Source organism: Vombatus ursinus, unplaced genomic scaffold, assembly GCF_900497805.2.
Source record: "Vombatus ursinus unplaced genomic scaffold, bare-nosed wombat genome assembly UNPS02010461.1, whole genome shotgun sequence".
NCBI lineage: Eukaryota > Metazoa > Chordata > Mammalia > Diprotodontia > Vombatidae > Vombatus > Vombatus ursinus.
The window spans coordinates 7,461,701-7,475,429 of NW_020950239.1; the positions used below are offsets into that span (position 1 = coordinate 7,461,701).

Below are 13,729 nucleotides of genomic sequence, written 5' to 3' on the forward strand. Positions count from 1 at the left end.
ATTAGGTGGTGTGGTGGATAGAGTGCCGAGCCTGGAGTCAGGAAGACTCATTTTCATGAGTTCAAATATGACCTCAGACACTAGCTGTATGATTGTGGGCTGGTCACTTAACCCTGTTTGCCTTAGTTTCCTCATCTGTAAAATGATCTGGAGAAGGAAATGGCAAGAAAATGTCAAGAAAACTCCAAATGGGATCACAAAGAGTCAAACACAACTGGAAAATGACTAGACAACAACTATATGCAAGGTGCTAGAGATATAAAGACCAAAAAGAAAAAAGTGTCTCTATCCTCAAGAAGCTGATATTCTATCAGGAGAGACAACATAGGTTTATAAAAATACATACAAAGAAAAACAAGGTAACTTGATGGGTGGAGGTACTAGCAGTTGTGGGAATCAGGAAAGGCTTTATTCTAACTGTGACCATATTTGAGCTGAATCCTGAAAGAAAATGGGGATTTTAAGAAGTGGACTGGAGAAGAGGGTGTATTCCAAACAATGGAGATAGGAAAGAATTCAGATGAGAGAGAGAAGGGACTGAACTCAGGGTGGCACCTGTTCAAATTGGAAGGAGACATAAATGAGAGACATTGTAGAGATAGAAAGGATAAGATTTGCTAACTGATTGGACATGTGGAGTGTGTGAAGAGAACAGAATGACTGAGCAGTTTCCAACCTGGGTAAATGGAAGGATGGTGGTGCTTCTGCAGGAGAAGCCAAGGAACTCTGGAGCCCTGGGGTTGTGTGGGGAAGCTCTAGCATCAACAGCCAGCTCCCTCAATTGAATATAATCATGAGCAGTTGCAGCCATATATAGCTAACTGACTCATTTAGAAAGTGATCTTGCACAAAATTTGGTGCCATAATGAAATCCTGGTGCATTAATCCCATCTCCACTTCCGCCTTCTCCTCTGCTTCATCTCTGCCTGTTAAACTGGAATCACTTACCCTTGGGAGTTTCATGTTCTCTTGAAAATCTTGCCTATTGTGCTATCTATGTCTTTATAATGGGTTTTATCTCCAGATTAAAAAAAAACCATTTTTATTGTATTATGAGCAAGTATTTACTTGAAAGGAGGGATCACTATGGGGAAGGACAAAGGGGAACTTTAAGCCTATATTGAAAAGTGTTCTCTCCCTCCACTCTCTCTCTCTCTCTCTCCCCCTCTCTAATTCTCTGTCTGTCTGTCTCTCTCTGTCTCTGTCTGTTTGTCTCTCTCCCTCTCCCTCTCTCTTTCTCTCTCTCCTTCTCCTTCTCTCCCTCCTTCTCCTTCTCTCCCTTGTCTCTTCTCTCTCTCATCTTTCCTTTCTCCTCTCTCTCTTCTCTCTCCTTTCTTTCTCACTTATCTCTCCTCATTTCTCCTTTCTCCTCTCTCTTTCTCTATCTGTCTCTCTCTGTCTTTATGTGTCTTTGTCTTTCTCTGTCTCTGTCTCTGTCCCTCTCTCTCACACACACATCTCTCTCAACACAGAGAGAGGCTTCATGCAGAAGTATATGTATTGGAATCCCCTTCTTTGATGGATTGGGTTTTTATGTTGACATGCAGTATGACCTGAATAATGTGTTACAATAAACACATGTTCTGTCCTCTGTTTCTTTCATCAGCAGTTAAGAAGAAAGCTAAGTTTATCACTCCAGTGCCAGGTGGCGTGGGGCCTATGACTGTGGCCATGCTTCTGAGGAATACCCTTCTGGCAGCCAAGAAGATCATTTACTAGACAGCTCCTGGTACCGGCACCGAAATAAGACCGATGTCATGTGGCTTCTCTGTCAGTCAAGAGTCCAAACCTCTATATTTTACTACAAAGTTATTTATTTCTACATTATATTTATTTTTTGTGTCCGGAATGGTTCTGAATTGGGCAGCTCACAAAGTCTTATGCATTCTCTGCTAATGGGTTATTCTTTTAACTTTAGTTTAATTTTAAAAAAAGCAATGATTGCTCTTGCCTTGTGGATAACACTGGTTCATTAAGAAAAATTAAGTCACAGGATGCTGAAATAATAAAGGACTTAGAGTCAGGTGACAGGTTTCTGAGAATATTCACAGCCATGTCCTTAAAGGAATTTTGGATGATTTCACCATGTGCATAGGAGACACCTAGTCTGTGGACAGCCTTTAAGGGAGAATTTTGCTCTACTGAATCAAATACTTTCTTTTATAGCCAACAGTCAACACAGTAGGATCTTGTTTTCTGTCTCTTGTGTAACTATTGAGATGTGATCCCCTATGGAATATCATTCATGAAAGCCTGACTGTTCCCTTCTCATGCCTACATCAGAGATGCTATCAAAATGTGTATAGCTAATTAAAGATTTTGTAGAAATGGCAAAAGGGAATAGGAGTCGGTTATTATTGATATTTTCTTGGTCACTTTTTTGGGAAGGGGGACAATAATGGCTACCATTTCCCACTTAGCATTTGGTATCATTTTGCATTTCAAATATTCTGAGAATCGATCCCTCCACACCTTCAAAATTGTAACTGCAGTAGCTTAGGCTTTCTCTGTCTGTTATATCCTGCCTCTTCACCCCTTCCTTCCACCTGTTCAAACATGGAGTAGGTTGCCTCAATGGGCAACTCACTCCTCACTGGAGGTCTTTAAATGAAAGAATGATGATGCTTATATCATCAACCATGATTTTAGAGGTCATCTAGTTCAGCTTGCTTTTCTAGATGAGGAAGCCAAGGTGCCAAGAGGAAGAGGGATTAAAAGAAAGAAAACCAAGTACCCACTGTGTGCCAGGCCCTGTGCCAAATGCATTAGAAATATTATCACATTTGATCCTCACAACAACCCTGGGAGATGGGTGCTATCATTTGATCATTTTACAGTTGGGGAAGCTAAGGCAGAGCAGGGTCACATGCCTATGAAGTTTCTGAGGCTGGATTTAAACTGAGATTTTCTTAACTCCAAATTCTGCATTCTTGCTACCACTCCATGCAACATACATAGAAGGGGTTTTGTTTTGATATGAGTTGGACCCTTCCTGGGGTTCCTTTCAAATAAGAGATTTTGTGATTCTGCAGGGAGGTCACTCACCAACCCTTGGGTCATTCTGGTTGTATTTACACCTGTTTCTCAAATCCATATTGCTGGCCACTGCTCTTATAGTGGCATTTTACTTAGAACAAGTCAATTGTGAGTTTTGCTCTGGCTGGGGATATTCAGAAGCTAAAAGAGTGTAGCATTCTAGGAACCTCTCTTCTCCCTCTGCATGGGTGAGACTGAGTCTCACATTTCTATTAACTGATGTGATCTGGGCTGGAAAGGATGGATGAGATTTGGATGATCTCAGAGGAAGGGCAATGTGTGTGTGTGTGGGGGGTGGAGGCAAGAATGAACATGACACATTTGTAGTGCAGTGAGAAAATCAGCCTGACTGACTGGATTGGAGGATGTATGGGCAATAATACCCATTGGGAAATAATATTGGATGGGTAGGGTGGGGTTGGATTACAGAGGGCCCTAGAAGCCAGACAGTTTTAGCTTTAATCCATTGACAAGGAGCCACTCACTGTATGTCTGGAGCAAAATAATGATGTGATAAAGATGTTCCAGGAAAACTAAGAAGGAAGCATTTTACAAGATGGATTAGAGCAAATGAAAATAGAGACAGGGAGGCCAGCTAGGAAGCTGCCAAAATCTAGACTTGAGATGAAGACCTGGGCTATAGTGTTGCTTCTATAAATAGAATGAATAATGCATAAAAGAGAAACCTCATCATCATCTTACAGCTCCTCCTATGTGCCAGACACTAGCACTAATTGCTTTACAAGTATTACCTCATTTGAGCCTCTCAACAACCCTGGGAGGTTGATGCTATTATTATCCTCATTTTACCAATAAGGTAACTGAGGCAAACTGAGATTTGCCCAAGGTCATGCAGCTAATAAGTGTCTAGGGCCTTGAATTCAAGTTTTCCTAACTCCAGGCCCAGCGCTCTCTCTTTACTGAACCAGATAGCTGCCTCTAACATTAAAAAGAATGAATTAATACTTCCTTGAGGAAGAAATTTCACCACGCAGGGGCTGTTTCCACATCTGAAAAAAAGAAGTAGGGAATTAGATTATATTATCCCTAATATCTCTTCTATCACTAAAATTCTATAATGAGTCCAGTTTGGCAACATGTTGTTTGAGGGAATGACAAATATCAGTCCTATCTATAGGCATAGGATACTGGAAAGTAGAGGGGGAGCTATATGATCCAGTGAATAGAGTGCCAGGCCTGGAGTCAGAAAGACTCATCTTCCTGAGTTCAAATCTGGTCTTAGTCACTTACTAGCTATGTGACCCTGGGCAAGTCACTTCACCCTGTTTGCCTCAGTTACCTCATTGTCAAATGAGCTGGAAGAGGAAATGGCAAACCAGTCCAGTATCTTTGCCAAGAAAACCCCAAATGGGGTCACAAAGAATTGAACGTGACTGAAAAGGCTGTCCAACAACAAGAAGTGGATGAGAGGTCAAGTGTAGAGATGGTAGGTCTAAGAGTAGCAAGTGGATCTCCTCTGCTGTGAATGTTTTCTATCCACAGGGTTATTGCTTCCATATATGAGAGCGGATGACTGTGCTGAAGGTGTTAGTGCAGCAAAATCTAAGGACTGACTTGAACAATTCTTAGGTTAAGTGTCTGAAGAAGAAAGAGGGTAAAGAAGAAGGAAAGATAGTTAAGGGGTGATTAGAAGAATTAAGAGGAGAATGAGTGTAATGTGATAGCATGGAAACCAAGGGAAGAATTCTCAGATCCAAGGGATAATTAGCTAGAGCTTTAACTAGGGTGGGGTACCTGGGATTTTGCTCCAGGGTACTGATGTTTAGAAGAGCATGCTTTCTCTCTTCGGGGTCCTCTGGTCTGTCAGTCCTGCACCTTTTGGTGCTCCATTATATGACTCTCACATTCACAGTATAAACATCCTTGTTCCTTCAGTCAGCCCCAAATTGTCATCCACAAGGATTTCACCACCATCAAGTCGCTGTTCCAAAGTCTAGTGGTCACTGGGACAGCATCCCAAAATCAAGGACAGTTAGGTGGCACCGTGGATGGAGCACTAGGCCTAGAGTCTGGAAGACATGAGTCCACCATTCACTGTCAGATACTTACTAACTCTGTAACCTGGGCAAGTCACCTAATTGCTGTCTGCTTCGGATTTCCCAGCTGTAAAATGGGGATAATAACTACGTCTACCTCTCAGGGTTGTTATGAGGATCAAATGAGATAGTATTTGTAAAGCACTTAGCACTGTTCCTGGCACATAGTAGGCACTATAGAAATGCTTCCTCTTTTCCCCACCATCCCCTTCAAAGGAGATAGCCTTCCCCTCTGTCACATTTCACATATGCTGCCTCTTTTTTTAAGAGTTGAGGTATCCAAGAGTTATTGGGTTTGGGACCAGAGGCTGGACTCTCTGGGGACCAGGTTACACCTCCCCTTTGGTGATTTCAGCTTACCAGCACAGACTGTACAAGTCAAGACTCACCACAAATACCCTGAGAAGCACAATCAAAGTGAACATTGGCCTATGTGGCCCAGGTAGGCATCACAAGTCCTTCATGCGCCCCAGCTGATTGACCTTGTTCAATCCATCATAATCCCCCTTTGGTGGCTTCCTCAAGCAACTGCCTGGTGGGCCTCAATCTCTGTGCTCCACATCTCTCTCATTCGTTTTGCAGTATTTGCTGTGAACGTGGACTGACTAGTTACAGCTTTATGATCAACACAGTGAAATGTTGCAGAAAGATCAAGATCGATGAAAGATTGAATATGACTGGAAAGAGATCATTCTGACCTTTGAGAGAAGAGTTTCATCAGAAAAGTGGGGAGAAAGAGGGGAAGAGGATCATATTGCATAGGGTCAATGAAGGAATGAAGACGTTTGGTGTTCAGAGTCTGGTAGCAAAAGTAAGAAGGAAATTCACTGATATATGTAAGAGGCAGCATAGTCAAACAAAAGGATCTCTTTTAAAGAAACTGATTTAAAATTTCTTTTAAAAATCTGATTATTTTAAAGAAGTTAATTTATTAAGTCAATAAACATTTATTTAAAGAAACAATCCACACATATGAATATGTAAATTAACAAATACTTGCCCTTTATTGTGCCAGGTACAGTGGGAGGACATGATCCTATCATTGAGGAGATTACAGTCTAATTGGGGGACAGAGAGAAAAATATAGAGAATAATTAAGTGTATATAAGAAATTCAGAGCCATGAAAGAGAATAGAAAAGCAAAAGGGAGGGACTTTTATAAAGAGGGGCCATATTAGCAAGGAAAGGGATGAGTAATTTGGGAAGCAAGAGGAGTCAGTGCCACTAGAGTAAGACAACCAAGGCATCAAAGTACCCCAGGTTGCCAAGCACCAAATTTAGAAGGCAGCAAAATTGATACCAGATAGTTCTGCACCCCGCCTAGCTCGTTCCCAGAGGCCGTCATTCCCAGAAAGGACCACAGATGTTCTGTGGTCTGCACCACGACCAACACCACCTTTTGTTGGTTTCAGGGCATGTCTGGTGTTACTCACTCTAGGCGTTATCATCACAAAGTATGCCCTGCAATGCCAAGATTGCTAGCTATGGCTCTTAGCTACTGTAAGAAATGGTCAGATCCAGGGTCAGAATGGACAGGTTAACTCAATCAATCAATCAATAAACATTTATTAAATATGTATGATGTACCAAGCACTGTAGTAAAAGAGAAAGGAACTTTGGCCTCAAAGACTAATCTAGTTAGCTGCTTTAGGTCTCTTTCTGTTTTGTATCTCTTACACCCTGTTAGGCAGATGATTACAATAAAAACTCACCTTTCCAAAGTTTCCAAAGCAATTTCCCTCACAATAGCCCTGTGAGATGAATGGTAAAATAACATAGTATCCATTTTGGAGATGAAGAAACTAGGTACCAGAAACATGTGATTTACCTAAAGTCCAACAATTTGAAAGTATCAGAGCTGGAATTTTAACCCAAGCCTCCTAGTCTATATTGTGCATGAATATAGGATGGCTTATTAGTCAATAAGAGCCATGGCTCTGGTTTAGTAGGGACACCTAGGTGGTGCAGTGGATAGAGCAGTGGGCATGAAATCAGGCAGACTCATCTTCATCAGTTCAAATCCAGCCTCAGACCCTTACTAGCTATGTGACCCCGGGGTAAGTCACTTAACCCCATTTGCCTCCATTCCTTATCTGTAAAATGAGCTGGAGAAGGAAAAGGCAAACATCTCCAATATCTTTGCCAAGAAAATCCCAAAATGAGATCACAAAGAGTGAGACACGACTAAAAGAATGACTGAATACAAACAACAACCTTGTTCAGTGTCAGAAAGTATTTATTAAGCACCAATCAGGTGCCAGGTATTATGCCAAGCTCTGAGAGTTCAAAGAAAAGAAAATGACAGCTTTTGATGGCAGGGAGATCACAGCTCAATGTAGGAGACAACACATAAAAAACTGTATACAAAGATGTATGGACAAGATATAGAGATGGATGAATGGATGGATGGATGGATGGATGGATGGATGGATGGATGGATGGATGGAGACAGATAGACAGAGACAGACAAATAGACAGATAGATAGATAGATAGATGGATGGATAGATAGATAGATGGATAAATACATTATGAGTGAGAGGTGATTTCAGATGGACAGCATTAGCAGTTTGAGGTGGGGTGGAAGTAAGGCCTTTTGCAGAAGGTAGGATTTGAGCAGATCTTTCAGGGAAGTGAGGAGGCAAAGGTGAGGAGGAAAAGCATTCTAGGCATAAGGGACAGCTAGTAAAAAGGCAGGGGGTCAGGAGATGGAGTATCGTATATGAGGGACAAGAAAAATACCAGTATTGCTGAATCACAGAATATGTGGAGTGGAGTAAAGTATAAGAAGATTGGAAAGGTAAGAAAAATCCAGACTGTGATGGGCTTTTATTTTCCCCACCCTTTTATTTTATTTTTTTTCTCAATTGCATGGTAAATGCTGGAGAAGATGTGGGGACATTGGGACACACACACACACACATATTTCTGATGAGCAACACAATTGCAGATTTGAATAAAAAATCAAGCGCTGAGGGAAAAGTTAAAACATATTGTCCAAAAAAGTGTTTTTTAACCACATGCAGCTTGATCATATATACATATACATATATATACATATACATATATATTTATTCATGTGAAAGCATGAGAAAACACAGGGGTAAGGGCTTTGGACCTATTAAAACTTGACCAGCAAGCTGGCACACAGCAGAAGACATAAAATGATTATGGTGGAAGAAATTAACATGAGTTTAACACTTAAAAGTTTATTTAAATGGTAATGACCAAAGTGGCTGTTTGGGATGCCAATGCTGTAGGCACAACTGATAGGGTATTTGTTACCAGACACTATGAATTAAGGTGTTCAAAGAGGCAATTATTTGGGACTAGAATCTAATCTTTGTCATCTGGCTTTTCCTATGTTGGCCAAGAAGGGAGACTGTTAATTTGGTTGATGCCTCATTTACCAATATAGACTGAGTGACAATTAATGAGCACCAGCTTTCATAGAGTAAAAGAAAGAATGGCGAGTGCCACCAATGTCTCCAAACTTACTATATGTGTGCTCTGTCCTCCACTAGAGGAGAAGTTCCATGAAGACAAGGGTTGTCTTCATTTAATCTTTGTATCTCATCTGACAGTTAATCCTGGTCCTTGTATTTTGTTGCTCAGTTGTTTCAGTTTTGTCTGACTCTGTGTGACCCTATTTGGAATTTTCTTGGCAAAGATACTTGAGTGGTTTTCCATTTCCTTCTCTAGCACATTTTATAGATAAGGGACTGAGACAAGCAGGGTTAAGTGACTTGCCCAGGATCACACATCTAGGAAGTGTCTGGGGCCAGATTTGAACTCAGGAAGATGAGTCTTCCTGACTCTGCCCACTGCTCTATCCACTGCATCACTTAGCTGCTTGCTTCTTGTATAAGGGATATTTAATAGTATCTATTGAAGATAGTTGAGACTAGGCACCATGTCTTAGGCTTCCTTTGCTTCCTCCATGCCACCTGGAGCTGCAAAGAGTACATTGGAGAAATTCAGTAAGTACTGACTGGGGCCATTGTCAGTTGTCTTGACTTTTGTCTTGCCGCTGGACTCTGATGACTCTGGAGTAGGTGCTGATTTGCACAGTTCTGTCTCACTTAAATCTAATCCACTTGCAAGTCAAGACATCACCCTCCTGATGTCATTGGTCCTCTTTGAGAACAAAGGAATAACAACAAATACTTATTGAGTTAGTGAGTGAATGGAAGGGCAACTTGTCCCTATGACCCGTTTTTCTTGCCTTAAATCCAAGATAGGACTAATCAAGAAATCTCCTATGGAGTCAGTGTGACTCTCATGTCAGAAGACCATGGTTCAAATCCTGTCTGTCAAATCTAGTGGATAATTTTTGGTAAGTCACTTTACTTCTTTGGAATTCAATTTTCTCATCCATAAAATGTATATATTGGACCAAATGGCCTTGTAAGTCTCTTTTAGCTCTAAATCGATGAACATATATTCCATTTATTATTTTTTAAGATATCAGTGAAAATGTATTTTTGAAGAAATTGTGTAATGGAAAAACTACATATAAGATGGATTAAAGAAAGATCCAAACATGGCTATATACCCCATTTTGCCATGTTCTACTCCAAATACATCTAACCTGCCTAAAAATAAATAAATGACTAGATCAATAAATACATATGTCTAATCATTCACTTTTTCAGTCAGTCTTTTGTGATTAACATAGAAGACTCTTCTCACCAGGACCCTTAGCCACCAGGGACATAAGTTTAAAAAAAAATCAACAAGATAGCACTGATCAGAGACTCAGAAACAAGGCTGCCTACCACAAGGATACCATGTAAGAATAAGACCTCAGACACCAGCCCCATGCAGGAGCCAAGTGCACAATACCTTCTGACTGCATCATTCATCCCCTCCTGGTCAAGTGGAGGCAAGTAAGTTGATGCTAAATGAGAGTTCAATGTGGCCTCTGAGACTCAGATCATGGAATTTTAACCATCCCAGATCCTATGGCTATCTCCCTTCATCCCTGCTGTTTAAAAAAAAGAAAACACATGGATGACACTCTCCATCATTTTTCAGAACCTTTGTGGATGACAGCCCCAACTGAACAGTACTTAATAGTCAGCATTTATGTAGTGCCAGGCACTATGCTAAGTGCTTTACAAATATTATCTCATTTGATCCTCACAACAACCCTCTGGGGTAGGTGTTATTATTATCCCCATATTACAGATGAGGAAACTGAAGGAAACAGAAATTAAGTGACTTGCTCAAGGACACACAGCTAGTAAGTACTTGAGGCTGGATTTGAACTCAAGTCTTCCTGACTCCAGCTCTCTATTTACTATGCCATCTAGCTCCATGGTTTCTAAATATGCTTTTTTTTTTTAGGCAATTGGGGTTAAGTGACTTGCCCAGGGTCACACAGCTAATAAGTGTCAAGTATTTGGTCTGAGCCCAGATTTGAACTCAGGTCCTCCTGACTTCAGGGTCGGTGCTCTATCCACTGTGCCACCTAACTGCCCTCCATAAATATGCTCTTCTTATTCCTGTGATTCAGTCACAGGGTCCCCAGGCAAAAATGCCTTTCTCCTATTACTGATTCTCACTCCCTCATTCCCATCCATCTTAGACCTAACCCTCTTTAGTCCTGGTTTTTTTCTCTTCTCCCCTTCCATTGTGTTCTCTGGAAGTCCAGGTCTACTATTAACAGAGTTCCCTTTCTTTTAAAATTCTTCCTCTGAAATCCCTTCTATTTTGTGCTCACAGAAACCTGGCTCCCCTAAGAAGACAATGATTCCTTGATCACTTTCTCCAGTACTGAGTTCACCTTCTCTCATTTGTCTCAATACACTGGATCAGGAACAGGGACAGGAATATGAAAAAGTGTGTTAAAAACAAAACAAAGCAATGAGTAACAAAGCTTAAAGGGGAGAATGGAGCCAGGTTGTGAGGGGCTTTATATGCCAAACAAAGGAGTTTATATTTGATCCTAGAGGTAATAGTCAGCACGTGGTGTTTATTGAAGAGATACATGGTCAGACTTCCACTTTAGGAAATCCCTTTGGCAGCTGGGTGGGGGACTGAAGTTGAGAGAGACCTGAGGCAGTGAGATCAATTAGGAGGCCACTGTAATAGCTCAGGCAACATTCAATAAAGGGCTGAACTGTGGTGGTAGTTATGTAAGTGGAGAGGAAGGGATGGATGTGGATGATGGGAGAAAGAGATGGATGTAAGAGATGCTGATGATATACAAAACAATAAGATTGACAATTGATTGTGAGTGTGGGTGAGAGTGAGGAGTCAAGGACAACACCAGTCCTAGAGCTTGGAAATTCCTTTCTCTGACTGTGCCTTCCTAACCTTTCAACTCTCTCAAAATTTTACAATTGTGAGGGCCACCTTGTACTGGAAAGGAATCCTTGCCATTATTACATCATATACAAGGTCATCCAGTCTCTGCTAAAGGACAGGTTTATGTTTTCATCTCATTAAAAGTATCATCATAATTTCCAAAAGGAAACATGTTGGAAATGTCTGTAATAGGATTAATCGAGATGCCCTTTTGGACAACTCTGATTGCTAGGACTTTCCTTCCTCCCATCAGGCCCACATTTTCCTCTTTGCTATTGCTATAAATTGCTCCAGGTCATGATCTCAGAGGTCAAACAGTACATGTATGAAGACAACTATCATTTCCCACTTAGTCATTTCTTCCCCAAGATAAATATACCTAGTTCTTTCAACCAATCGTCTTTCAGTGGTGTCAAACTCAAGTAGAAATGGATCCCAATCTCCCCTATATTAACTTAGAAAACTACAAACTAACATTATCCATGTTATGTTATATTTTTCTTTATTTTATTGATCGTTTCACCAGTTAAATTTTAATCTGGTTCAGGACACACTCCAGAATTTTGTGGTGCCTTGAATTTTATACCTTCTGAATTTGGTATAGATTAGGCTCTCCAAAGCACTGATAGTAGGGCACAGACTCTGCCAAGCTGGAAACAATGATTGGCTGGTTGTTGTCTTTCATTCTTGAAGAGGACCAAAGTGACATCACTATGTTGGAATCAATATAGATTAGAATCAATAATAACATTAATGATGATGATAAAAATAGCTAGCATTTGTATAGCACTTCAAAGTTAGCAATCCATCTTACATTACTCTCATTTGATCATTCCAGTACCTCTATGAGGTAGAAGTTATTATTATCCTCATTTTCCTGATGAGGTTGGGAAAAGTTAAATTACTTACCCAAGACTGTGCTTCCAAGGAATCAACTTAGGCAACATTTGAACCGAGGTCTTCCTGATTTCAAATTCAGTGCTCTATCCATCGCACCCCATAGAGGCCAGCTGGGAAAGGTTTTGCATGCCCACCCAGAAGTGTACTGTGATTCTCTCACTTGAGGACCAACTTCACTAAAACCAGATAATCTCTTTGATTATCCTTGTCACCATCATCATTTACCATGACATCTCAGTAAATTTGCCTATTAACATGCGAAGGGGGTTTTCGTTTGTGTCAATGCTACAAATGGCTTTACTAATGAAGTGATCTCTGAAGAACTGAAGAAGTTTCATCTGATAGCATTTTTTTTCTGGATAGAATTTTGAGATATATGGTTTTGCATCTAGATCTTTCATTGATTCTCTGTGCCTGTTTCTTCAGCTTAAAATGAAGATGCTTACGTCAACCCACATTATCTACTTCTTGGACTTCTCAGGGCATCTGAGATTCTGTTCATTGCTTGCAAAATATTTTTCCTTCAAACTGATCAATTATAGTCATTTCCTGACAGTTCAACATGGTATTTGCCAGGAATAAATATCCTCATGTACTGACAAAGCATAGAGACTAAATATGGAAATGTTAACAGAAAAAAAAACAATGCTTAACATGAGCAAGCATTTTATATTAATTTAACTTCCTGGAACATGTTCTTGCCCAAGTGATAGTGGGTTTAGCAAGGTCATTCATGATGCCAGTGATAACCTATCTGCACTTGAACAGGTTCCAGGGGTAGACAGGAGATATGAGCAATTGAAATTCCTATGTTGAAAGGTACTGTGTTTCTTTAAAACTGATGGTACAAATCACCAAAAAAGGTGAGGGACTAATGGGAGCCATAGTCTGGCCTCTACCTTCCTTTGCAGTCTTATTTCATATTACTCACCAACTCTTTATTATAGTCAAACTGGCCTGCTAGCTATTGCTTCTATGTGACATCCTGCCTCCTGCTTCCTTTGCTTTTATCGGTGACCTGTCACTTAAGCCCTCCTCACCCCCACCTGTAGAATCAATCCCTAGCTTTCTTCAAAGGGCAGCTGAAGTGCCACCTCCTCCATGAGGCCTTTGCTGATTCCTCTAGCCCCTCCTCCCATTATTAGTTCTTGCTCTCTTTTGAAATCTCCCTGCTTTACTTTGAATCTACTTTCTTTTTACTTGTTTGTGAATAATCCTGTTGTTTTCCCCAAGGATGATGCCCCAATGCTAATGTGAATCCTTCAAGGATGGAGACCATTTTGGTTTTGTCTTTGAGTCTCCAGGGTCCTAAAGTGAGGTGAGAGTATTCATGTCTCCTCAAGCCTGGCAGGTCCTTCACCAGGTTCAGGCAAAAGCTACCAACCCGAGAGGGTCTCTTTGCATGAAAAGAGGAGACACTGCTTAT

At 40.7% G+C, this 13,729-nt stretch overlaps 1 protein-coding gene across 4 annotated transcripts in view; it reads left to right on the plus strand.

The window, feature by feature from the left end:
- The window catches only part of MTHFD2L (methylenetetrahydrofolate dehydrogenase (NADP+ dependent) 2 like), a 101,531-nt gene extending 99,195 nt beyond the window's left edge, over positions 1 to 2,336 (plus strand). For 3 of the 4 annotated variants that reach the window (XM_027854546.1, XM_027854549.1, XM_027854548.1), the window contains one exon: positions 1,607 to 2,336. In XM_027854546.1, the coding sequence (XP_027710347.1) occupies positions 1,607 to 1,719 (113 nt within the window). In that variant the 3' untranslated portion in view covers positions 1,720 to 2,336. The remainder of the gene's footprint in view (positions 1 to 1,606) is intronic. The other variant, XM_027854547.1, reaches the window with a different exon arrangement.
- Positions 2,337 to 13,729: the final 11,393 nt, after the last annotated feature.